Source organism: Stegastes partitus, unplaced genomic scaffold, assembly GCF_000690725.1.
Source record: "Stegastes partitus isolate 25-593 unplaced genomic scaffold, Stegastes_partitus-1.0.2 Scaffold9, whole genome shotgun sequence".
Lineage (NCBI taxonomy): Eukaryota > Metazoa > Chordata > Actinopteri > Pomacentridae > Stegastes > Stegastes partitus.
The window spans coordinates 179,112-203,363 of NW_007577740.1; the positions used below are offsets into that span (position 1 = coordinate 179,112).

The 24,252-nt window shown below is 39.0% G+C and overlaps 1 protein-coding gene across 2 annotated transcripts in view; it reads left to right on the forward strand.

Annotated features, from left to right (window-relative positions):
* rngtt (RNA guanylyltransferase and 5'-phosphatase) overlaps positions 1–24,252 on the forward strand; it is a 117,588-nt gene that overhangs the window by 17,540 nt on the left and 75,796 nt on the right. Inside the window, exons 4-8 of one of the 2 annotated variants that reach the window (XM_008284368.1) lie at positions 4,145–4,220; positions 5,883–6,132; positions 8,582–8,691; positions 11,138–11,239; positions 22,412–22,547. In XM_008284368.1, coding sequence (XP_008282590.1) covers positions 4,145–4,220; positions 5,883–6,132; positions 8,582–8,691; positions 11,138–11,239; positions 22,412–22,547 — 674 coding nt within the window. The remainder of the gene's footprint in view (positions 1–4,144; positions 4,221–5,882; positions 6,133–8,581; positions 8,692–11,137; positions 11,240–22,411; positions 22,548–24,252) is intronic. The other variant, XM_008284375.1, reaches the window with a different exon arrangement.

Consider the following 24,252-nt stretch of genomic DNA (forward strand, 5'->3'; position numbering starts at 1 on the left):
CCTGGGTATGTTGATCTCTCTTCATAGTACAGGCCCCTGGTAAGAAGTGAACCACTGTTATCGTACCGAAAACCCAGAGTTAAACCTGAAGTTACCTTGATAACCTGAAATCCTGCTTCGTAGCACAGATCTCTGGTGGTGGTTATGTTGTTCAGTCTAAGATAGACTTGCAGAAGCAACACCTGTCACTGCATCATTTTGCCTTAGCAAATGATGACTTTCCGATCTTTGCTATGAGTGTTTCAGAAGATTTTGACAGTAGATTTTGAAATTAAGTTTAAAACATTTCTGATTTTCTTCAAACATTGTGTAACATTCTTCAAAAAACGTGAGACAATGCAATATAAACATCTATAAAGGTCATATGTCTGAACCAGTAAATTTAATGAAACTGCATAAAAAACACTTGAAATGTTTTGTTCGAAGTGATCTACTCTGACCGTCTTTGAAGCACTGTTGCAGAACCAAACCGATGAACCAGAGAGGAGAATGTCTCAGTTTTGCAAAGGGGGACATTTAACAGTCTGGGGGTAGAGCATCGTAGGGATGTAGAAGGGACATACCAAGAAATCAGATAAATAGTCAGATAAAAAGGAATAAAGTTATGTGCCCTCTACCTTTAGTTTTGGTGAGAAGACTTGCTGCTGCATTTTGGATCGTCTTAGGTTTGTTTACAGATTTTTTTGGGAGCCCAGGGAGGTGCCATGGCATTACAATAGTCAAGTCTGAATAAGTCTTTTAGTGTCTTCTTTGTTTGCCAGTTGGGTGAGTGTCATCGGAGGAGAAGGGAATGTGTGACAATCGGTTTCATGGTCTCTGATAATATTTGCCAGTATGGACTATATGTACTGCTTTAAATGAAATTTACTTATGGACATTTGCAAAAAGAATTAGCTTGTACATCATGAGTTATAAACTCATAACAATGTCCTGTAACTAGTGTTTCACCCAGTCTTGATTTAAAAACTTTAGCCTTTAGAACCTCAAGCAGTTTCCTGGCATTTTCTGCTCCTGTCACATTCTTCCTCACTGTGGCCCTGTGCACTATGAACAATTTTATGCCATAAATCATAAGAAGAGAACAAATATGCAAGTTGAATTTCTATGATTATTTGTTTTATAAGAATGGGGGAAAAAATGGAATTTGGTGCTCACAGGTGTTGGAGACTTCTTAATTAATTTTTTGATACCCAGTTTAAGAACGATGACCAAATATTTTGTCCATAAACTATGTCTGAGTGGACGAAAAACATTCATGTCAGTTTGTGCACTGCATTTATAAACATAATGTAGTTTTGATGTTTAAATCGAACCGTACTTGCTCTCCAAGACTAAAGTTAATTCTTCAAAAACTTCAGAACAAATTTTATAGAATTACTCTAGATATATATTGGGTTTTGTAAAGCAACAGTTATATGGTCATTGTCATTTAAGTAACTAATGGGTCAATCAATGGCATTACCCTGTGTGTCCAGTAGGGAGCAGGCTTACTCCAGTATTGTACAGGTGCAAACATCAGTGAAGTTGCATGGTTTATTTATATATATATCTTTATTTTATTTTATTTTTTAACTTTAAGTATACATTTTTTACACATATACTTTGGCTGGTGCTCCTGCTATTGTTAATGTGGTATTTGCAACTTAAAATTAACATTTGATTGTGTGGCTTTGCACTTTCAAATTTGATTCAAAAGTACATCATCAGTGAGTAGTAAGAAAATTAAACAGCCCTCTTGAGGTTTGAACTTTTGGTTTTGTTAAGATGAAGAGTGCATTTCCAGATTTGTATTTCTTAAGCAAGTCACTATGCTTTTGGTTTTGTAATTGTAGGAGTTTCATATCAGAAACAACAATCCTCTGATTTATGGAAGAAGGAACATCATTAGGCAGCTCGGTTATATACATTGGGTTTGAAAGGGAGAACTGTGTAGCTGTCTGCATGTTGGCAGCCAGAAGACATATTGTGCAGAAAATTCAGTGAGCTGAGTATTTCCATTTTGAAAGTGCAGTATACAGATGGCAATTTAAAAAACATTGACTTTCTAATGGAACAAACCCGAGGAATTGATCCTGCTACGGTGCAGGGTGAGGCTTTATGTATCAGTCCTCTTCTTCAGAAGGGATTTCTGATTTGACTGAGTCACTCCAATATTACAACTTGCCATTGTGTAGTGTAGAGTAGTTTTACAGTGTCTCAGCAGACTTGTAAGCGAGCTGGTGTGCTCAACCTGCAGCGAATGAGGAGGTGGGATTTGATAGACCTGCACATTATAAAGGAAGAGACAATGTAGAGTCATGTCCAAGTCACAAAATGGATTTTTATTGAAAAACAAACAAACAAAACTTCTGTATTTAACTTAATGACACAGACTGGTTCTTAAAGGTTTAATCCCTGAATGGAGATGCACTTTATTGTCTTCAGACTAACAGAACTGGATGCATGTCTGGAAAGATCTCATGCTCAATGAGACTCTTTCTTAAATGCTTTATTTTAATGCAAATAGTTTTTAACACAGCTGGGATGACATATCTCCTGTGCAGTTAAAAAAAACAAAACAAAAAAAAAAACAGATCAGTATGTTGCCACTATTGATATTAGCTTATTACAAGCATGTCTACATTAATATGAACTGTTTGTCGACCAGTAAACATGAACTTCTTATACAGAAATGCCAAGCTCGGTTTGAGGGCATGCTGACAGCGAACTGTCATGATTGCACAGTTTACACACCAGAGAGCACTGACAGGTTTATTTTTACCTTGTAAAATCTCAGCCAATAAGTCAAAGTGGTGACAGGAATTATGAAACATTACATAAATGTAGGAGTTTTATATAATGTTGCCTCATATGTATAAAAAAAATGAGCTGGTAAATCATCAAAAAATTAGTTTTCAAGTAATTATTTATGTACCACCTTATTCAAGGTGTTAGGGTTGTTCTATTGGAAAAACATTTTTTTGTCATTTGTGCTATTTTTATACTTTGTTTTTGTGTAAAAGGTTACGGTGAAAAAAATGTTCTGCTACGACAACTTTTGTCAAAATGCAGCCTTGATGCTTCCAACCAAATGCGTGTGGATGTTGACGTTACACTTTCACACTTGTGGCAGCAGGGTGCTCTCTTGTACTTCATGACCACATCTTCTCTTAGCTGCTGGCTGCTGTCTGGCTTGTAAATCAAATTACTCGAACATCACAGCAGAATGTGTGAATGTCATCTCAACAATGTCCTGTCTTTAGCCAGCTGGTGATTAGGCTTTGTTGTCTCTGCAGTACACATGTCCAAATCAGACAGTTGGGGCGGTAAATGCGATTCCCATCCTCTGACGCTGGGTTCATTTCATCTTCATTAGTGTTGGCGTTGCCAGGCAAACTTGCTAAGGTTGGGAAACATGAGTCAGATGCTGTGATTTTGTGTGGAACCCTTTTGTGCTCCCGTGGAAGATTGTTTGTTTGTGAAAATATCAGCTTCTTTCAAAATTCAGAGGATTTTTGTCAAATATAACAAAAATTTTCAGGGCGCTTTTCACACCTTGAAGAGATTTTCTCTTCAGAATCCAGGTTTTGCATTACAGCCGAGTCCACTTCATCTCATAGCAAAGAGCGGGACTTTATCAGTTTTTTTTTTTTTTTTTATTTCCTGTGTGCTTTTCATTCACTCTTTACCTCCCTGAATGTTTTATCAGTCTCTGGGTCTCTTCTTTGTGTGCAGCGACTGGTGTCGGACTGATTTTTGAAATTGGTGTAAAGGCACAGCTTGCTCTAAGGATACAAGGATCTGCTTGTGGGTCTTTTGAGTGTGTGACTTGATGCCCCTGCTAAAGACATGGACTTGGCCGCAGCATATCTTAAAGAGGACCGAGGCTATTGATGTGGGAGGAGATCACATTGGATAAAATTGTGCTAAACCTCATGGCTTTTGAAATAATGATGCCTTGTTCATATTATGCTACATTAAATTGATTGTGTGAAGGTTTTACACACAGAAAGGGGAATAAAATAAATTGGTTATATGACCTTCAGCATTTTCTACCTTTGTACTTCTAAGAGTGTTAGCTAATTGCTACATATTTTACATGATTGTGATTTTAAAGTGGAATTCAGAATTTTGGACCTGTGCCCGTCTTCTTTTTTCCCCAAAGGTGTTCACTGCACGCATGGCTTCAACCGGACAGGCTTTCTGATATGTGCATACCTGGTGGAGAAGATGGACTGGAGGTAAGGCCTGACACGCTTCGATCACTCGGGCTGCTGGGAGACTGTCTGCACAACCTTCACAACTGTCTTGGTTGATAACACAAAGCATGCAACATGGAGTCCCCCCAGTGGATTGCACCATTATTGTGGTTTCGGTCTTCTAGCCCTGTCAGTCTTTTTTCACTAATATTTCCATCTCATCGTGATAGCTGCTGTCTGTGTAACGGCACGAGAAGCTACTCTCATAGTGACAATCAACAAAAAAGCTTTACTAGGAAGCTTGGTTGGTTACTATTGACTGAGCTTGTCACTACATAAAACGACAGAGATAAATAATTTACAACAGCTGAGCAGCAGAGCTGGGGAGGCATCTTTAATCAGAGGTGAAGCAGCAGTTTGAGAAAGCAGAATCCCTGGAAGCTGCAGACATGGAGGCTGGATGAAACCCTCTTACCACCCACTACTTCCTGTAAAATGAGAGCACTTAGAGCTGTCATCTAGTATCATGGGTTCCAAGATAATTTAACTATCAGATTATCTGCACTGATTCATTTTTTGTGTCTTTTCCTTCATGTAAACTCACTTTAAATCTTCATCAAATGAGTTGTTATTAGAGTTACAGTACTATCTTGTGAGATAATCAGCAGTACTGCAGTATACACACCGTAACCTAATGTACACAGTCAATAAACTCAACGTAGAACATTACGCTTTCCCACTATCTCATATATAATATTTTGCTATACGAGCACTGCATTAGCCCAAATAGCCTGATGTCAATAGGTGATTCATTAGAAATGTCTCCTGTTAGTAAAGGTCATCCTAATCAGGGATTTTCTAATAAATGATGATCACCCATAAGGAACCATTTTCCTAAAGAATCACTTCTGAGTTAAAACAAAAAAAAAGAAAAAAAGAGCATCTTTATCCATTGTCACTTGTTTAGTTTGCTAAAGTGCTTAGTCCCATCATGTTCCTGAGAAAAGACAATTTGGCTGTCTACGAACACACATAAAAAAAGGGTATAAGTCTCTCCTCCAGCCAGAACAGTGAGCACGTGTTTACTCAGTCTCCTGTCTAAATGCAGAGGTGCAGGACCAGACGTGCAGCTTGATTTGAGCCATATAAAGCTGCTACAGATCCTTTTTCTCTGCACTGGATTATGTAGAATATCGTGTCAAAACCAACCATTGCACATCCTGCTTCAGTGTGTTTAGAGGTAGTCAAGTGTGAAGCCTTTAAATAGTAGATACTGCTGTACAGTTATTTTCCAATTTAATTGCTTGATCATTAAAATGTTCAGGCAGTTGCAACATTCCTAGAACCCAAAAAATGTCCCACACTGGCTCGTAGTCTAAAACCCTAAACTCCAAGAACCTGAAACCATTCATTGTTTGGACTTTTTGATTAAAAGGTGACTTAAATGATTAGTTTATCATCAGAGTAATTGCTATTTTTTTGGCAGATATACAATTGAAATAATCACCTAATACCTGCACCTGTAGTTTTACTGGTGACAAATAGATCAAATGAGAACCACAGACACTCACCAAAATATATCTGTAGGATCTATGTATGCATGTTGCCCTAATGAAGGTTTGGGCAGTCAGAACCTCTATGAGCAAATCAAAAAATAAAGCTCCTTTTAAGATGCCCTGCCTTTTTTGTTTTGTTTCTTATCAGTGTCGAGGCAGCTGTTGCTGCTTTTGGCCAGGCCCGGGCCCCAGGGATCTACAAGGGAGACTACCTCAAAGAACTTTTCCGTCGCTATGGAGACGAAGAGGACACGCCCCCTGCCCCTGCGCTGCCTGAATGGTGCTTTGATGACGACGACGGGGAAGTGGATGATGATGGTAACACGGTTAGCCAGGAGTCGGGTCCCAGCTCCTCTGGGTCAGCGCCGGGCAAACGAAAGAAAGAGAAGCTAAAACTGGTAAGGCTTGTTTGTAGCTCCAGAAAATGGACTGTTAAGTAGAAAATGCATTGATCCCTTTCCGCATGACATGGATTTCATGCAGTGTGATGGCAGGTCTGTAGGGAGATCTCCCTTCTCAGTCGTGAGCCACATATTAAGCTTTATAGAATAATTCAGTAAGTCTGATGCACAAATTTAGAGAAAATTGCACTTTCCATCTCCTCAGCTGCTGGCAAACGTGGAACTTTGATAGATAAGATAAAAAGCTGCCTCCCTGCCATCATGTACGTCTGTGCGTTTTGGGGAAACTGGAATCGTTTAATCATCCCCAATTGTTTGCAATGAGGTGTGAAACATTTGTCCAAATTACAACAGTAGAACAACTACTTCAGATTACTAAAGCCTAAATCAAAATAAATCTAATAGTGGAGAAATTATGCAGAAGACAGGTTTAGACGAAAGGTCCAAAGAGAGCAGAAGCAGCAGCAGCAGCTCTTGCAGACTGCATCACTTGGCTATCATTAAGGAGGGCTGTCTCTTGGTTGAGTGGCCTGCCTCACAGTCAGCCTGGTCGGTGGCCAGCTGGCTGTTACAAAGAAAATAACATTTGCTTGAATGAAACACTTGAGTTTTGAAGTGAGAAGCAGAAATACTTCTCTTTGATTTTGGATGAAACACAGATTAATCCAGTGGTCCTCAAACTTTTTATGTCACGTCCCTCTTCAGAAGCTAAAAACAAGTTGATGCATCCCACTACATGAAATCTTGAATTTTATTGAATTATAGTAAATATTTTGAGTTTGCATTAAAGCATCAGCAAACGCTTGTTTGTTAATTGCTTACCACAGTGTCAGCGACAGCTAAATACGATAACTCTTGACTGCTTGGAGTTTCTTCAGATATGACAAAACACATCCACCATGACTTAAGGATGAACTGATTACAATTTTGTGGTCAAAAATCAATTGGACGTCTCAAAATACGTCGTGGTCATAACTCCTGATTCATATGCGACTTATGGCAAAATGTCATGCAATAATACTAGTTAAACATCATAACTCAACTGACTACAAGGACCATGTCACACATTTGGTCAGATACTGAATTGTTGTCACTAATCTTGGGTGTCCACCTTGAAACTCTGCTGAATGAGTAGGTCTTCTGTGTTGTTGGGTTTACGATTTGTGGGACGCATCCATTGCTTCTAATTTGTAGCTTTATTGTAGCAACTTTTTTTTTTTTTTTTTTTTTTAAAGATTGTTCTTTCTGGTGTTTTTTTTGCCTTTATTAGTTCGGACAATGAGAGAGTGAGACAAGAAAGGGGGGTGAAGAACAGGGAGAAAACTGCAGCAAACTGTCGTGAGTGGGAGTTAAACTCATGACCGCTGTGTTGGGGAACTATAGCCCCTTTTCATGGGTCGCCCGCTCAACCAGGTGAGCTATAGGGGCGCCCTTATTGCAGTAACATTGATATTTGGTGCATTGTCTCCGGACAGACATGAATGTAATTTGCCATTTCACTGGATAGCGGAGGCATCTTGCCGCAACGTGGCATGTCTTGTTAATTATGTTTCTTGGATTTTGAAAAACAGAAAATAGTGACATAAGAATAAAATGAACAACTGTAGCCTATATCATTTGCACAAAAGCTTCCACTGTGCTTTAATAATCTTGTATAATTGTAAGATAGTTATTAGATTGTATTCAGTGTGGTATTAAAAAGCCTTAAAAGGTCACACATTCTTTGCATTAAACCCTACAGACACCCTGTTCCCCAAATCAGTGGACCTCATTACAAGATAATCTGATGTGAATGTGTCCGTAGTTTGAGATAGTTGAAAGTTAACAGTAGTGCTGCTGTCTGATGTGCATAGTCCATTCTACATTAAGAGCTGCAAAATGAGATTTATATGATCATGACTGGTCTTTTCTTTCTCACTGTGGCCACTCATACTCATACCATTCAACCACTTTCTACTTGAGGTGACATATATTATCATACCACATCTGTTTCATTGGTCTAATTGGGAGTATATTATCATATTGAGCCAGTTTGCGGGACTCATCTGGCAGAATGAGCATCAAAAGGTCACGTTGAAGAGAAGGAAGTGAGATTAGGAAACATGGCCAATGAGGTGTCACAGATGTCGCCAATTGGAGCATGGGGGTAAGGAGGCAAATTTCCTGGCAAGTGATGCAGAGCAACAGGTTTTTATATGCTGCATTCTGAATAAGCTTTAAGTGAGAATGGTTTGAAAAGTGGAGAGGTCAAAAGAATATAAGGATTTGTAATTTTGCTACCTATTACTTGTCTCTGCACACAGGGATTCATAAAGCAAAGACGCAGCTGTTTGGAAAAGTACTACTGGTACTCAACATGTTTCTCTTTAGTGTGTAGGAGGGTGTGAGTGTTTCATAAAATTCAGTCCAAGTTCAACCTTCTGTTTTCCTTCTTTTTTTGTCCCAGGGTGCAGTATTTCTTGAAGGCATCACAGTGAAAGGCGTCACACAGGTCACCCTACAACCCAAGTTAGGCGAGATCCAAAGAATGTGCCAGGAGATGGCTGAGTGGGACAAGTAAGAACCTCCTTTTGCCCTCCTCATAGCCCCGTGGGGAAACTGTGTGTCTTTGTACGTACATGTACAGTAGGTATACACTGCTCTGTGTGAGTGACTCATTTGTATGAAATCACCTTTGTTTTTTCTTTTTTATCCTTGCACTTCTAGACATGCAGTAGAGTTTGGAATATTATTTTTTTTTTTGTGGAGCAATATGCTGCTGCAGCTTTATGACATAGCAGGGAGTCAGCTCTTTTGCAGCAGAGGGAACGGTCCACTCTGCAATTTCTTGACATCAAAATTCTTGTTTTTGTTGTTATAACTCTGTGTGCTCACACCTGCTTATTTAGTGAGACCCAGGTGTAGTTAGTTATGTAGTATTTGCAAAAAAAAAAAAAAAAAGAAGGCCACTTCCTTTATACCGTTAAAATGTCTAGATTCCAAATTAGCTGTTGTGTCGCTACTTTGTGGCACTAATTGCACTGTTATGGAACAAGCCACCAAGTGTCTGCCACACTTCTGCAAACCATCACCTCAATAGAAGGTTTTTTATGTGGCTCTTGAGTATACAAATATTTTTAAGGAATTGTCTTACAATGGTCCCCTATTGGGCTGCAAGGTGGCACAGTTGGTACCACTGTTGCCTCGCAGCAAGAAGGTCGCCGGTTCGATTCCCGGTGGGGGCACCAGGATCTTTTCTGCGTGGAGTTTGCATGTTCTCCCTGTGCAGTGTGGGTTCTCTGGCTTCCTCCCACACAGTCCAAAAACATGTTGAGGTTAATTGGTGATTCTAAATTGTACGTAGATGTAAATGTGAGTGTGCTTGGTTGTCTGTCTCTAAGTGTAGCCCTGTGATAGACTGGTGACCTGTCCAGGGTGTCCCCTGCCTTCGCCCTAAGTCAGCTGGGATAGGCTCCAGCCCCCCCGTGACCCTAGTGAGGATTAAGCAGTGTATAGATAGTGGATGGATGCATGGTCCCCTAAAGTCCAAAAATCCTTAAAAGAAGGACTTTGTAAAAAATAGCACAAAGCTTTGCAAGATACCTGGATCAGAGCATCTGTGCTCAGTACCTACTACTATGCTCCAAGGAAGGACAGTTGGTGAACCGGCGACAGGGTCATGGTTGCCCAAGGCTCAGTGATGTGTGTGAAGAGTGACGACTGGCCTGTGTGGGCTGATCCCACAGAAGAACTACCGTGGCAGAAACTGCCGAAGACCTCAGTACTTGGCTATAGGAGACAGTTGTCAGAACACTGGATTGTAGTTTGTTAAGTATAGGGTTGTGTAGCTGCAGACTAGTCAGAGCACACATGCTGACCACTGTCTACACTGGAAGTGCATGCATTGTGCAGGTGAGTGTTGAAACAAGACCATGGAACAATGGAAGAAGGTGTCCTGACTCCTGGTCTGATGAATGACATTTTCGTTGACATCACGTGGATAATAGGGTGCATTGGTTACCTGGGGGAAGAGATGGCAATCGTAACAATGTTCTGCTGCAAAATCTTGTGCCTGTGTTCATGAAGGTGTGATCTACCTAAACATTGTTGCAGACCACTTGCACCCCTTCAAGGCAGAGGTATTCCTTGATGGCCCTCTTTCAGCTGGATAATGCTGCCTGCCACAGTGCAAATATTGTTCACGGATGGTTTGAGGAGCGTGACAGAGGGTTCAATGTGTGGACCTGGCCTCCAAATTCCCCACATCTCAATTTGATCGAACAACTGTGAGATATGGTGGAAAAACAAGTTGGATCAATGAAGGTCCCAAATTGTGACTTTCAGGACTTAAAGGATCTGCTGCTGACATCTTGGTGTCTGAAACTGTGCCTGATTTAATGAGTTCAGCCTGCAATAGGCTCTTTTTTTGCCACTTGGCATCAGTTTAGACAAGCATTAAACTCAACAATGGCATATTACCTTTAAAGTTGATATGGTGAACTTTTTGCTTTTTTAAATTTTCACGTCCAGCAGTTAAGGAGAAAAATCATCACTCGATTTATATTGTATCACTGTCCACATGTTGAATAAATGTAGAATTTTCACATTTGTTTAACTGTGTTCTCAGTCTGTACCAGCTTTTGAGGGAAATATGTGACTCTTCAACTGCTGAATGCGCCTATAAAATCTGAAGTATCTTCACCAGCTAGTTAACTGTGTCCCTGCTGTTTGTTGCTGAACAGGTAGGGTGTACATGATTTTTGGAGCTTTTTTTCCACTAAAAACAGCTGCCTTTTGTGTCTGCAAAGTTGTGGGCAAGACAGCTGGACACTGCACTAAAACTTGAGCCACTTTATAACAATCATGAGTGTTGCTACATTCAAGAAAGATCATTTTTCATGATACTCATGTGGATGTTCAAAACCATTTTAGACTTTCGACTAACTGAACTAAAGCGTGTTGCGCTCCAGACTTGATATGAAATGCAACACAAATGTTAAACGTGTTTTCATTGTTGTTGCAGGTCTGGTTTTCCTGGTGCTCAGCCTGTGTCCATGGACAGACAAAACCTTCGTTTCCTGGAGCAGAATCCGTATAAAGTCAGCTGGAAAGCTGATGGCACACGGTGGGTCTACTGTTAATGAGCTGCCTTTACAACAAATGTCTCATCTTCCACATGTGCCAATACAGGTGTTGGGCGTTGTGTCTCTGATTGGACTGATTTGCTTCTCTTTCCAGTCATTAGGCTCCTTTTGCGTCGATACCTCTATGGTTAGTTTGTGTCCAGAGAGGTGTTCATATACCTCACAGGCTTCTGAGCACAGAATGGAATTATTACATGATTTGTGTTTCTCTTTAGGTTTTTATTAGATTTTATTTACAGTACCTTCATATACTATGTATGTAGCTAATCCTCCTTAGTGCTTGATGTGTAGCAGTGAAGGTGTTTACTGTGCAATTATAAATTAGCGTAGCTGAGAGAGCCACACAAACTGAGCAGGATGACCATCACCAATCTCCGCCCATGTAGAATAAGAAATGCAACAGGGAACTTATTCTTTTGTTGTATTCTTTCATTTTATGTCTCTGTTGTCAAAAGCTAGTGCTAAGGTGGAAAGCGGCTTTAGTGTTACAGTAGTCTGTTGCGAAGCGCTGTCTCCCTCACTGGTGCAAATGTGCTGGTGAATATTTAATGACTGCAGTCAATTTCTGAATTTTACATATCAGTGCTTTAATTTCCTGTAAGACTTAGACTTGCAGAGTACAGATTTGGCCCCTGACCAAGATGCTGCTAATGTGTGTAATCAACTGCCATCATCTGTCTGTGACTGCATGAAAATGTTGAAAGTTTTGCTTTCACATTTAAATAGTCACACTGAGCTCTTTGCTGCTGAAAGCACTTGTCCTTCACCTGGTTTTCCTTCCAGCTGCTTGAGTTTTGAAGAGTAGTGACATGTGATTTTGTCAGATGTGGAAAGAGGCACAGTTTGCTACTGTAGCAACCCTCAACTGCAGGCTATGCACAATATCGAAAACATACCTATGAACGTCTCAATTTAAAGATAAAAGTTGTCTTCATTTAAACTTGAACCTTTTTTTTTTTCTTTTTTTTTTTAATCCAAATGGAAAAAGTAGTGCCAGAGCTTTATATCATCAATCAGCAGGACACCAATGTCAGCAAAGTGTGTCTTGTGACCAACTTCCTTGTCTGGTCAAACCAAACAAGTCCAAAATAAACTACTGAAAGAAATACACAAGTTCTTGGATTTATGTAGGCCACCAAATTGATAAACAAAACAAACAAAAAAAAAAATGACATGAACAAAATCTAAGTTGTTAGAATTTTGTATTGTATAGCAGCTCTAAAATGAGAACATTTAACATGTGTTTGGTAACTCATTTTTGAGCTGTCATTCTTGCCTATGCCATTTATCAGTTGATTTTAGTTTGAGTTATATACAAAGTTTTGAAAATAGGCAGAGTAATAAATAATAAATCAATAAAGTTCTATCTAATCTTATCTAATCTAATCTAAGTGTTAGCCACCAACTCAAGTTCTGTCTCAAAAAAATAAGACCAATGATATTTTCAATTTGTCTTTTGCAGTTTTTTTTTTAATTGCAAAACCAGACTGTATTAATCCCTCTAAGTGTTTAGGATGATGCATGTTTCACAGACTGTAAAGCCCTCTGTGATGAATGGTTTTGCGCTATGTAAGACACATTGATTCCGCTTGGCTCACTGCTTCTCTAGCTAGAGCCCAATTTATTATATTCCTTTATGTCGTAGACTTGGTTGTTGTCGAAATAGGATTATACCGCTTCAGTCAACCATGCTGCCGCATGTTCTTTAACTGTGATCACAATAAATGGCCTGGTCTGTGTCTGAAAGCTGTCTCCAACGACTGGCACATCATTGGAAACACCATTAATCAAGAACAAAACATAGCAGACACTTCTTACTGCAGAAGGAGTCTGTATATAGCAGCTGATTTAATTAGATTTGTAGGCTTGTTGCATATGTTTATTAATGAGGTGAGGTGAACATATTTTTAAACTTCCTTTTTGCATTATTAATGACAAACTCAGTATTGTGAGCACATGTGTTCTTTACATAGACATTATTGTGGGAACAGCAGAGAACTCTGCTACATAGAAGTCAGAAACTATTTAGAGACACTACGAGATGGTTGATTTAACCTTTAATGGTTTTGTTGACAAAAAGAAAGATATAAATAAAACAAGTTTTAATCCTTAGGTTTTTCTAGGTAAGATTTGCGTCTGCTTTCCAAATATTCGGGGCATCATGCAAATGGAAACTTGGAGATGTTCTGTTAGGAAAAACTTCATCAAATCACCTCTGTAAAGCAGTATGATAAGATAGTATAGAAAGTGTTCTCAATCTTAAAATCAATACATCAATGTATGTTTCCACTTTTAGAATATCAGCTAATTCCTTTTTATGGAAGTTTGTGACACTTGACTACAGAAAGTTATAGTTGTAGTCGGACATCAACCTTGGCACATGTACATGGCAAAAACTTTGATTTGTAGACTTTGTTGATTTCTTTTGTTTGTGTTTTGTCAGTGTGGTGTCTGCCTCCGGCTTGTGATTCTGTTGCGTCTTCCAATTTTGGTGCAGGGTTGTTGAAATTCACACAGCATAAGCCTTACTTGGTCTGCATACAAGTAATAAGGTTGTTCTCTCATTTGGGAAAGGCTTTCAAAGTAAAGGCCTTTATTCTCTCTTTGAGGGACAGCTTGTTCTGATGCTGCTTTTCTGATGTTACTTTATTCTACAAAGCTGAGAAATGGATCACAACTGTCTAGAAGCATGCTACCTTATGAGTACCTTCCTTGAACCACTATGCTTTTTAATTTGTCCAGCAAATGTCTGTATCTTTCATACAAGTTTAGCTTTGTGTTTGAAATTGAATTCCTACAAAAGAAATGATGGATTGGTGAGATGCACAATTTTTTTTGAAAAAGTAGGATGAAATTCCTCAGGTTTTCAACAAATCTGTACAACAATTGGAGTCGAACACTCAAATTGGAGTTAAAGCTAGTCGGCTGGTAGTGGAAAATGCCATAAAAGCGTCAGTACTGATTAGAGCCATTTTAGTCATCATTTCTTGGACTCCTTAATCCTAAAATGATGAATAATTTTTATTTATTTTTTTTTTAAAGATAACAGCTGCATTGTTACGAAGACGTGCAATTATCAGATAAGATTAATGGGTTTAAAGGTTGTGCGTGTTTTGATGAGATGTACTGATTGCAGTGCTACACTGTGGTTCTATGTTGTCATTCTTGCCATGCATTGCATGCACTGTACAGAATATGCATATTTTTTAATAGTCTTATTTTATAACCAGAGGTATTTTTAAGACCTTAAATGAAGAGGACACTTTTCTCTTCAAGGTGTTCGAGAAATGTTTATCTTATATTGCCAGAGGCCCTGATTTCAATATTACATATTCTGAGTCCCTCTGGCTTTACTTTGCTACTCGGCGAGGATGGGAACATTTCCCATTCTAATGACATGAATTTTTACTTTTAAAATGACTAATTTCCTTTTAAATGTTTTACCAAAGTATTCGTTTTTACAGGAAAAGGTTATGTGAGCAAAAATGTAAATTTTTAACAACCTCTAATGCTCTAACAAGGTTGCTCCAAGGCCCAAATGGATAATTCAGGCACTCTTCTTAGGATAACAGAGCTATGCATCGACAGTTCTGACAGTTAAACTGCCTTGCTCAGTAACACAACACTAGGGACAATGATGACCACGTACTGAACCCCCACCTCTCTCCCCCAAAATAAAACAAAAAAAAAAAAACACTTACCTATAAATATTATGCAGCCCTCCCTGATACACAGACCAGTCAGTCATACAGTGCAAAATCCTGCCTCGTGCTTCTATCTGCCAAGAAAGTGGCTCCTAATGGGCTTTGGAAAGAAATGGTGGAGACACAGTCAGAGTTGGGTTTTTAATCATCTTGTTTTAGAGCCTTCTGTCAGGGCTAGATTGGTTTGTGCCCCAGAGAGGAAGAGGATGAGGACGGAGAGGAGCCAATTTTGTCCTTGGGAATTTAAACAAACAATGCTGCTCAACTTGGACTTGATTAGAGAAATTGGTCTTGAGAAAGTCTTTGGCTTTGTTGATTTTCTCTTCAAATTTCTCCCCTATCTCACACTACCACTTAGTCAATCATTAAAAATGAGGAATCTATAAGCCAGTGTTTTCTCACACATGGTTGATTAGATCTTTGGGGTAAAAGAGTTCAGCACAATGTTTCCTGCAGTTTGGCCAGTTAGTTTCACAGCACAATTATTTGTGGAGGGTTTCTCTCTCTGTTGGTTACTTAGTTTATTTCTGAGGTCTGTAATGCTGCTTAATGGAGTTAAAGTCTGCTTAAAGTCTCTCTGTTTTTTATAGGCGGATATTTTTTCCCAAACTTTGGGGTCACAAAAGTAGAAGTTGTGTATCAGCAAACTCATTGACTATATTATTGATTAGACTGCATTTATGAGTTGTCTTTTTTTTATCCTTTGAACATTTTTGCCCCTGTCACACTTACTGTCTGTGGGCTCATTTTTCCACTGCAATATAAAACTCTGCCTCTATAGAAACAGCACAGCCATGGCTAGAAGTAGAGAGAAATGCACAGTTAGAAGGTCATAAATCATAAAAAAAAAAACAAAAAAACGTCATTTGAAAAACACTGAAAATCATCATTCTTCTCTCTATGTGCTCTTTGTACAGCTTGCAAGTCAGCGAAAAAGTCTCTGAATTTTTGTAACTTGTGTCATGGTTGCACTGAGAAGCGCAAACATTTATAGTTGGTGAATTTGTAAGTGTGATGTGATTTTGATGAAATTTCACAATATTAAGCTTCGATATGGTTATTGTGTTCAACAGAATGACACGTCAGAGTTGAGTAGTTCAAGGACTGACAGAAAGTTGATAATCTGACAATTCTTTCTGTTTCTACAGTTTCTTGCTTTTTATAAATGGTGTGATTTTGGTGCCAACCAGTAGGTTTTAGTTTTCACAGGGTTAAATCAGAGGATCCAGAGGGATGGAAGTTGCACAAGTTATAATGTCAGTGAGTTAAACTTTGTCAGGCACATTCTTAGCTGCTGTTCAGAGATAGTGTCCCATGGTTCATACCACGTTAGCCACATTTGGGAGGCTTTCCATTGTAAAATTTAGGGAAGCTTCCCAAATGTGCCTAATGTGGTATGACCCATTAGCCACATTTCAGAGGCTTTCCGTTGTAAAATTTAGGGAAGCTGACCCAAGGGAAAGATAACCACAACTGCATTTGATAAACCTGCGGCGTAGCAAAGACCTCCGACAGCAAACAGAAAAATGTAGTATGTGCCATGTGTGATATGTTTTGATTTTTCAAAATGAGAAATCATTCTTAACTCTTCGTGTAAAAGAGAGCAGTCCTGCCCGTTGATGCACCACTAATGATGTGCAAAGCTGCTGGGCCTGATCTAAGCCCTCCCTTGGAACTCAGCTGCTGTCAGTCATGCAACGTGACTAGACTGGCAGAGCCGACACAATGGCCGTCTGTGCCTCATTAGGGCTAAAGTGCTCGGGGAGTGCGGCTCAGGGATGAGGATAAAACCTGAGGCTCGCAGTACCCATCAACAGAAAGGAGCGACAAGAGGAGGAGACTGGGAGGAACATACACTTGTGTGTATAAAGAAGTGTATTTTATTGAATAATTTCTGATTGCTTATAAGTACAAAATAGAGTGCCTGCTGGTACCATTACTTGAGAGAAGACGGCGAAAGATGAATAAGGTGGAACTACAATGAAGAGGAGGACCACTGGGAGTTCCACAGGACTAATGGTCTCTCTCTGCTTTCTTCTGAACATTCTTGACAGTGTTAGCCAGGGCTAACTGGCCAATTAGACAGCAGGGGAACCTCTTCTGCTCGGTGCAGACCTGTTGTGTCCTCGCTGGTCGACAGATCTTCTCTGTTGTGACACTCAGCCTATCTGTTTAATCTTTCTAGCTGTTGGTCTTTCTCTGAGATAAAAGGTAGTATCTCTCCGGACAGGAAGGTCTGTTGGAATCGTCTTTTGACTAAACTGAGCTGTCCAGACATTTCCTGTTCCCTTTCTTACCCAATTCAATTCTCACTGCCTCTGCGTCTTTTTAATGCTTTCAGTGTGTGTCCACTCCCACCCGGAAAATCTAAGTGCACTTCTATCTGGCCACTCACCATTCTTTCTTTCCTCTCCCACGTCTCCTGTTTTTTTTTTTCCTGCAGTGTCCTTAAGACTTCTGGACGACTCTGTTTTATATCTCAGGGATAGTGTGTTTTTTTTGGTTTTTTTTGCTTTCTCCTGTCATGACTGGAGGGGGAGGGAAGTCAAACGTGCCGCTCTGAGCTCTCTTTTGGCTGAACACTGTGTTATGATGGCCAGTGTGCTTGAGAAATATTTTGGCAAAAATAGGTTATCGTTCTAGCATCTCATTCCCCTCCCTCAAAATACAGGTTTGTTAAAATGATCACCAGCTAACTGTAAAGGAAGTGCAGTCTACCGCCACACTTAGTCCTGGACATACAAAATATGCAGAAATAAAGGTACTTTTTTTGATGGTCTTCTTTATTTTTAATAATACTACCAGTTCACTAGTTAGTACAGCAATAAGATCATATTACACCATTCAAACTATTTTGTAAATTGTGCTGTCAAGTTAGCTACTTAAACTGAGACTTCCTCAGAACTAGATACTAATAAATGTGTGTACAAAAACTTAACGATTATGAGGGAGTACATTTTTTTATTCTATGTATTATCACTTATCTGTTTGTTTTTTCTGTTATAAATAGAACTGTAATTTCGTGCAGTATTAGAGGCAAATTAATATCCTTCCATCTAAGAACCACATTTGCATACTAATATTTATTCTGTACTATTTTTATCTTTAATTCTGATTCCTGTCAAATTTTTCTTAAGCCCCTTAGCTAACCTAGCCTGGATTTGTAAATTGAAACCATATCATATCATATCATATCATATCATATCATATCATAGATTACAGCTGAACCTAGTGAGTTGACAGAAATGCACTATTCTCTGGTTCCAGCTTATCTTAACTTCAGTAATGTAAATGACTAGTTAAAGACATTATCTTGGTTTGCCATACATTGTGCTTGTCATTGTGGTTCTGTAGGTGACACGATTACCCTATACAGTGAGAGAAGTGTATTAACTCATACAGTCGTGGTAAAAGAGTAATTTCTGCTGCCAGCGCAGGCTTTTGTCAGCTGGTGTTAAATTCTACACACACTCATTCTTGGCATCTTGTCAAGTTTCCCCCTTTGAACCAGCTGGTATTGATGGCATATTTATTGCGCGTAATCCCTTTGTTGTATTGGTGGAAAGTCACAGCAGATATGAGAAATGCTTCACTTTGTCTTTGGGGAAGTCATTTATCTTCAATTCGATTTTGCGTGACTTTGTTTTCCTGAAAGATGTACATCCTTTCGTTGTGCATTAATTATGAGTTTGTCATCATCAAAGGTGTTCTACACATTTTCTCATGGTGTAATTTGCCTAATATGTTTCACTTACAAGATAATTAGCTCTTTTTTAGTTGCACTGATTAGGACACTTAACCTTTTGGAACACAGTAGGACTTGAGTTGTTAATTACAACACTAGTTCGTCCTGCTTTATTCAACACTTGGTATTTAGTGTTAAAGAGCAGCGGGCAGGCTGTAAAGTGTAATTGAGTTCATAAGAGGTGTATAATGAAGCTGCCAGATTGCTAAGTATGTACATTTGTAAATAGCATATTGGGCTATCAACAGATTAATTGAAATGAGGGGAGGCATGATATCCACATGCATTTATGGATAAAAGGCTTGTGTCTAGAAAAAGCCAAAACATTTAGGAGTGGTAAAGATGTGTGTGTGATCCAGTAAATTAAATGATAACAAAGCAACTGGATGAAAATCCTTCAGCAGCGAACTGCTGCTGCTACAATTGAAGGCTGTTAAGGAGGAAACACAAAGGCAACAGTGGCACTTGTGTTTTTGGGTGTGGCCCATCTATTTAGCTCGTCTTTGGGAACCAACAGACGGGAGGATCAACATTTAGTCCGTTTGAAGTCTCCCATTTGAAATTGCCTGTTTGCCAGCTCAGTGACCAGCCAGCTATGTTGATCAAGCAATAAACATTTGGATGAATGCACGATTATATTTTGTAACCAAGCCTATATATTCTTTTACATTTGACATTTAGAAATAGTTTGACAGTCATCTTAGTTGTATGGAGTCTTGTTTTTATCCCCATTTGTATTAAGTAGACATTGTTTGACCTCTATTTTTATGATTGTCGTTAGTATAGCTAATAAACAAACTGACCTCATGTAAATTACTCATCCAGCATAGTTTAATTTAGCCGCATTCACATTCAATTACATGCCATTTATTCACCTAATCTTTTTAAATTAAGCAGCTCATGCTGAGGGATGATTGCTTAAAATTGCAATTAGGTCTCAAATCGTTTGGATGACCGTTGTCCAGATGTGGTGTTTACACAATAACACATCAGTTCATATGCAATGAGAGCACTCAACAGATTACTTTTACAGCGTAGGTGACAATGATGCCTCAAAGTAGAAAATCTGAGTTCACATCTTAAGGTGTGCACTCAGGTTATTTATAGATATTTTCTCTTCACTCTCCTATTTCTCAGAGTGGAAACTGATGAATAAGGAAACTAGTGAATAAGGTTGACAAAACTCAAACAGGTAAAGTGTAAAAGGCCTCGATGCTTTATGCTCTGTCTGGCGACATGGCACATCTGTGAGCATGATGCAGAGGAAGAGTGGAGTCAAAATAACACCGACCAAATGTTTGGTTTGTGACTCGCGGTGTTGGGATGGCCTGTTTTGGCAGCTATTTTAGCAGTCTAACAGTCACTGCTCTCAAGCTGTTGGATCTCCCAGATGAGTGTACTCAAGGATAAAAAAGTAATTTTCCAGCAATATCCTGTCTTGAGTTTCTGCGATGGTTTTGCTTTACTTTTACTAAATCCAAAACTGGGAAGAATGAAGGATGTGATGGACAAAATAGCAATAAATCCCTGTGATGTAATGCGGTTAATCCATTAATACCAGCAAGGTATGACTCCAAGGATGACCATGGTAATCGTAACAAAAATGAAACTTCTGAATGTTACACTTACTCATTGTAGAGCTGCTATGTTGGATTACATTTGTTTAGTCAAAGGAGTGTTTGCTGTAGATTGTCCAATTTCAGTGCATTGTTGTATCGCTTCCTTTCTGCAGAAGTTGAATTTATGCATAAGAGACTATGGAAAAGATTTTTTGTGTGTTTTATCTCACCTGCAAAGGCTGGCCGTAGATTAGCTGAACCTGGGCCATTGGTAATGCATGCAATTTGAAACTAGAGTAATCTCCTATGAGCCAAGAAAGAAGTTTTGTGTCCATCCAAGGCAATGAAGGAAAGAGAATTTGTTTACAATTCAGTAAACATGCTGTGAGAAGTGGCTGGTAAAAGTTGGTCACTTGTGATGTGCATATTTGGAGTCACGTTGGTCAAAACTGCTTTCTGTTTACAATGATAGTTCCCAAAAAACACAGCTAGATTAAAGGCAAAGTGTTTGCTTTGGTAGTACGATGTAATTAGCAGGTATCTGTCTTTCTTTTTGTCGGACTTGATAAAAGCTCTTCTTCTGTCACATTTGTTTTATTTGAATTGAATGCAACTGATTTGCACATTAGAGACATAAACAGACTCTTTGTTGTTTTGCAGTGACGAGTGCAGCCCAAAGTGTTGTTTCTCTTTGCTTACAGCAGTACAGTGTTAAAATATGATTACCATACTAAATCCTTCAAATAAACTAATTAAAGAAAATTATAGACATCTTTGTTTGTCTGGAGGAATTTAATTTAAGAGTAGCAGTGTGAAATGTAATTAAAAAAAAAAAAAGCATCACAGGGGTCATAATAGTTGATAATAGCCCTGAAGAAAAACTAAACACACTGTGACTGAAATGGAAAAATGTGCATGTTGAATCAGTCATTGTAAATAGCAGTTTTTCTGTTTCAGTTCGCTAAACGTACTTTAGTGAGATTCGTCTTGTTACCATAGGTGGTCGTCTTGTTAGGCTGCAGCAAAGGTGAAGATACATTAAAGCTTACTCAAGCTCCTTTTCTGTCCTAGTTTTGACAGTGACTTACTGACAGCGAAGCAAACAGACAACTGAATACAAACCAACCTCGCTCTGAAATTGGACATTATGAATATTCACAAAAATAAAACCGCAAGTGAATCAGATATTGAACATTTAAAGGCCCCGAGAATTTTTTTTTTTAACAGACATGATGTCCTTACTAACAATAGAGCTGCAGTGATTAATTGATTCGATGCCAACTATTACATTTGTTACAAACTATTTTGAGTATATTTTGCTCAAGAAAAAAAAGTCCAAATTGAAAGAGTCCAACCTTTTAAATCTAAATATTCTCAGGTTTCTTTCCCACCCTATGACAGTAATTGGTAAGTTGTTGGGTTGTGGACAGAACAGCCTGAAATGCCGATGGATATTTTACACCATTGTCTGGTATTTTTGAGACCAAACTGCTGCTAATCCATTCATCCACAAAATAACAGACAGGTTAATCAGCAATGAAAATCACTGTTTAGTTTCACCCTAAACAAGATGATGGGTCTTACATGAGTAGCTATTTTTGGCTAAACAATTTAAACAGTTATGGTTATTTAACCTGAGAGATGTCTGTACACAGTCTATTCGTTTCTTGGTGGTTTGACGTGGCTATTGCATATTTCTCTGAACCAGCCAGGTGAATCAATGTGACGAGAGTTGGTAGGTTGTTTAATCACAGTCAGTCAAATCTGATCAAACCTCAGCCCGGTGATGCAGATTTCCTCAGTATTTTTAATTTTGTGAATGTTGCTTAATCAGTCTCGAATAATGTGTACGATTTCAAGCCAAGATTTTAGGTGCTCTGAAAGAACTCTTCAGTTCCATGCCTTTGCAGTAAAAAGATAATAAGCAAAACTACATTCCTGCTTGGATGAATCCATTGTAACACCAAACACACACATATTATTGTAACACCAGTCCACACAATCAGTAGTGGTTATGCATGCGGACAGATATCGTAACCTAACTCATTATGTTAGCTCAGCTAGAGAGTAGGTAGTGACCAGGATGATTAAAACTTAATAGGTTGTGCCTACAGCTCCATAATGCTTCACCCTCTTTTTCCACAGGTACATGATGCTGATCAATGGAAAAAATGAAGTGTACATGGTCGACAGAGACAACAGTATCTTCCACATAGCAAACCTAGAATTTCCTTTCCGGAAGGATCCACGTGTACACTTATCAAATACTCTACTGGATGGGGTGAGTCATTGCTCTTCTTCATGCGTAATGCTCCGTTGGTATGTACTGTGCCATGCTAGATTTTCTTGAAACATCCATGAAAATGTGCCTTTCTTTAATCAAGTTGAATGTTCCCTACCTCTCCAACCTTGTAACATCCTCATTATGCCCCTGCTGTTTGGTCTTGCAGATAATTGACATTAGTTAGGTGAAAGGAGAGCCTGTTAAAGATGGCTGACAGGAAAAGGATGACACATGTCCTGAAGAAATGGCTAATGAAATGTTACACAGTTTTTTGTCAGCGCTCTGTACTGTGTTTTATCATCACACTCTGCCGTGTGCGCCCCAGAGTGGAGACGGGGGCCAGCTCACTTATCGTCATGCTGTAATACTGGACTCACTCTTTCAGTCCCATGTTTGTGTGGTTGGGTCACACAGGTCCCAGCATCAGCAGCAGGTGCACATACACAAATCCTTATCACAGTCCCTCCCCAAAAACATTGGAAAGGAAATCAGTGCACGTCCATGTAGTCCGAGTATTGATAGTGAGAAGGGTTTGTGTTTGGTATTCCAGGACTGAACACAAGAGATAAGCTGCCCATCATTCTCCTTGTTTTGCTCCCGGTCTTGTTTTGTCAGAATTTAGCAATTTTATGCAAAATAGGTATGTGCTTCCTTTTGGCTTAAAAGTTGCTGATTGATGCTGTGAATTTAGTTTCCTCACTCAGGCAGGACATCAAATTACAGCAAATTAGTGTTCTTTTGAAGAAGCAGTGCGGGTGTGTGTTTAGATTGCTACAAGGTTTGTTTTGACTCGTGTTTATTCATCTGTTGATGCTTCTGGCTCTTAGCTCATAGTTTTTCTTTTTTTTCTTCTTCTTTTTTTTTTAAACGTTGAACGCTGTGAAAGCCCATCTGTGTTGTCTGATATGCTGCATCTTTAGCCCAAAGGCGCTGGTCTTTGTTTTTACATGCTGTTTTGTTGTACAGGTTTTAATGAGCTTTACATCAACTTGAGTTCCAATCTTGTATAAATGCACAATGTAAATTGAATTTGTGATGGTTTCACTTGGTCACATTAATGTATTCCTTCGCTGCTGTCTGTCTGTACAACGGTTCAGTGCACTCGATGCATAATGATAGCAGCCTCCTGGAATTACATCATTTTTTTCTTTCCAACCCCTCCTTCAGTGCGAGGCCTTTTCTCCTTTCCACCACTCTGGCTTTGGCAATTTAGGTTTGATGTTTGTTTTTTTCTTGTCAGATGTGAAGTGAAATTACTCTAGGCAGCAGGAAGACACATTTGACTTTTTTCATCTGTGGTTGTTTAATGTAACACATAACGGACTTACTGATTAATTGTTAAATAATTGCCATTGATAATTTGAATGGCTTAAAAATAGATTAACAGATAGGGAAGAAGACAAAGAACATGGATGTCAGAAAATGTATTTTACATTCGTTGTAGTACCTGGTTGCACAACCAGGTTAAACCTCATATTGTACAATTAAATAGAAGACTATGATTTGTCTCCTATGTTTAAACAAGCAGGAGACAGACACTTGGACTCCGGAGAGTTCGTGTTGGCATTCACAAAGGACCATGTGAATTTTAATGTTCAAATCCAAGGAAGTTTTGTGGTTGTTCTTTCACTTGTGTTTTGTTTGAACATTTGTTTCGTCACAACAGCTTGACCCGGTGCTCAAAAACAAATATGACACAGCA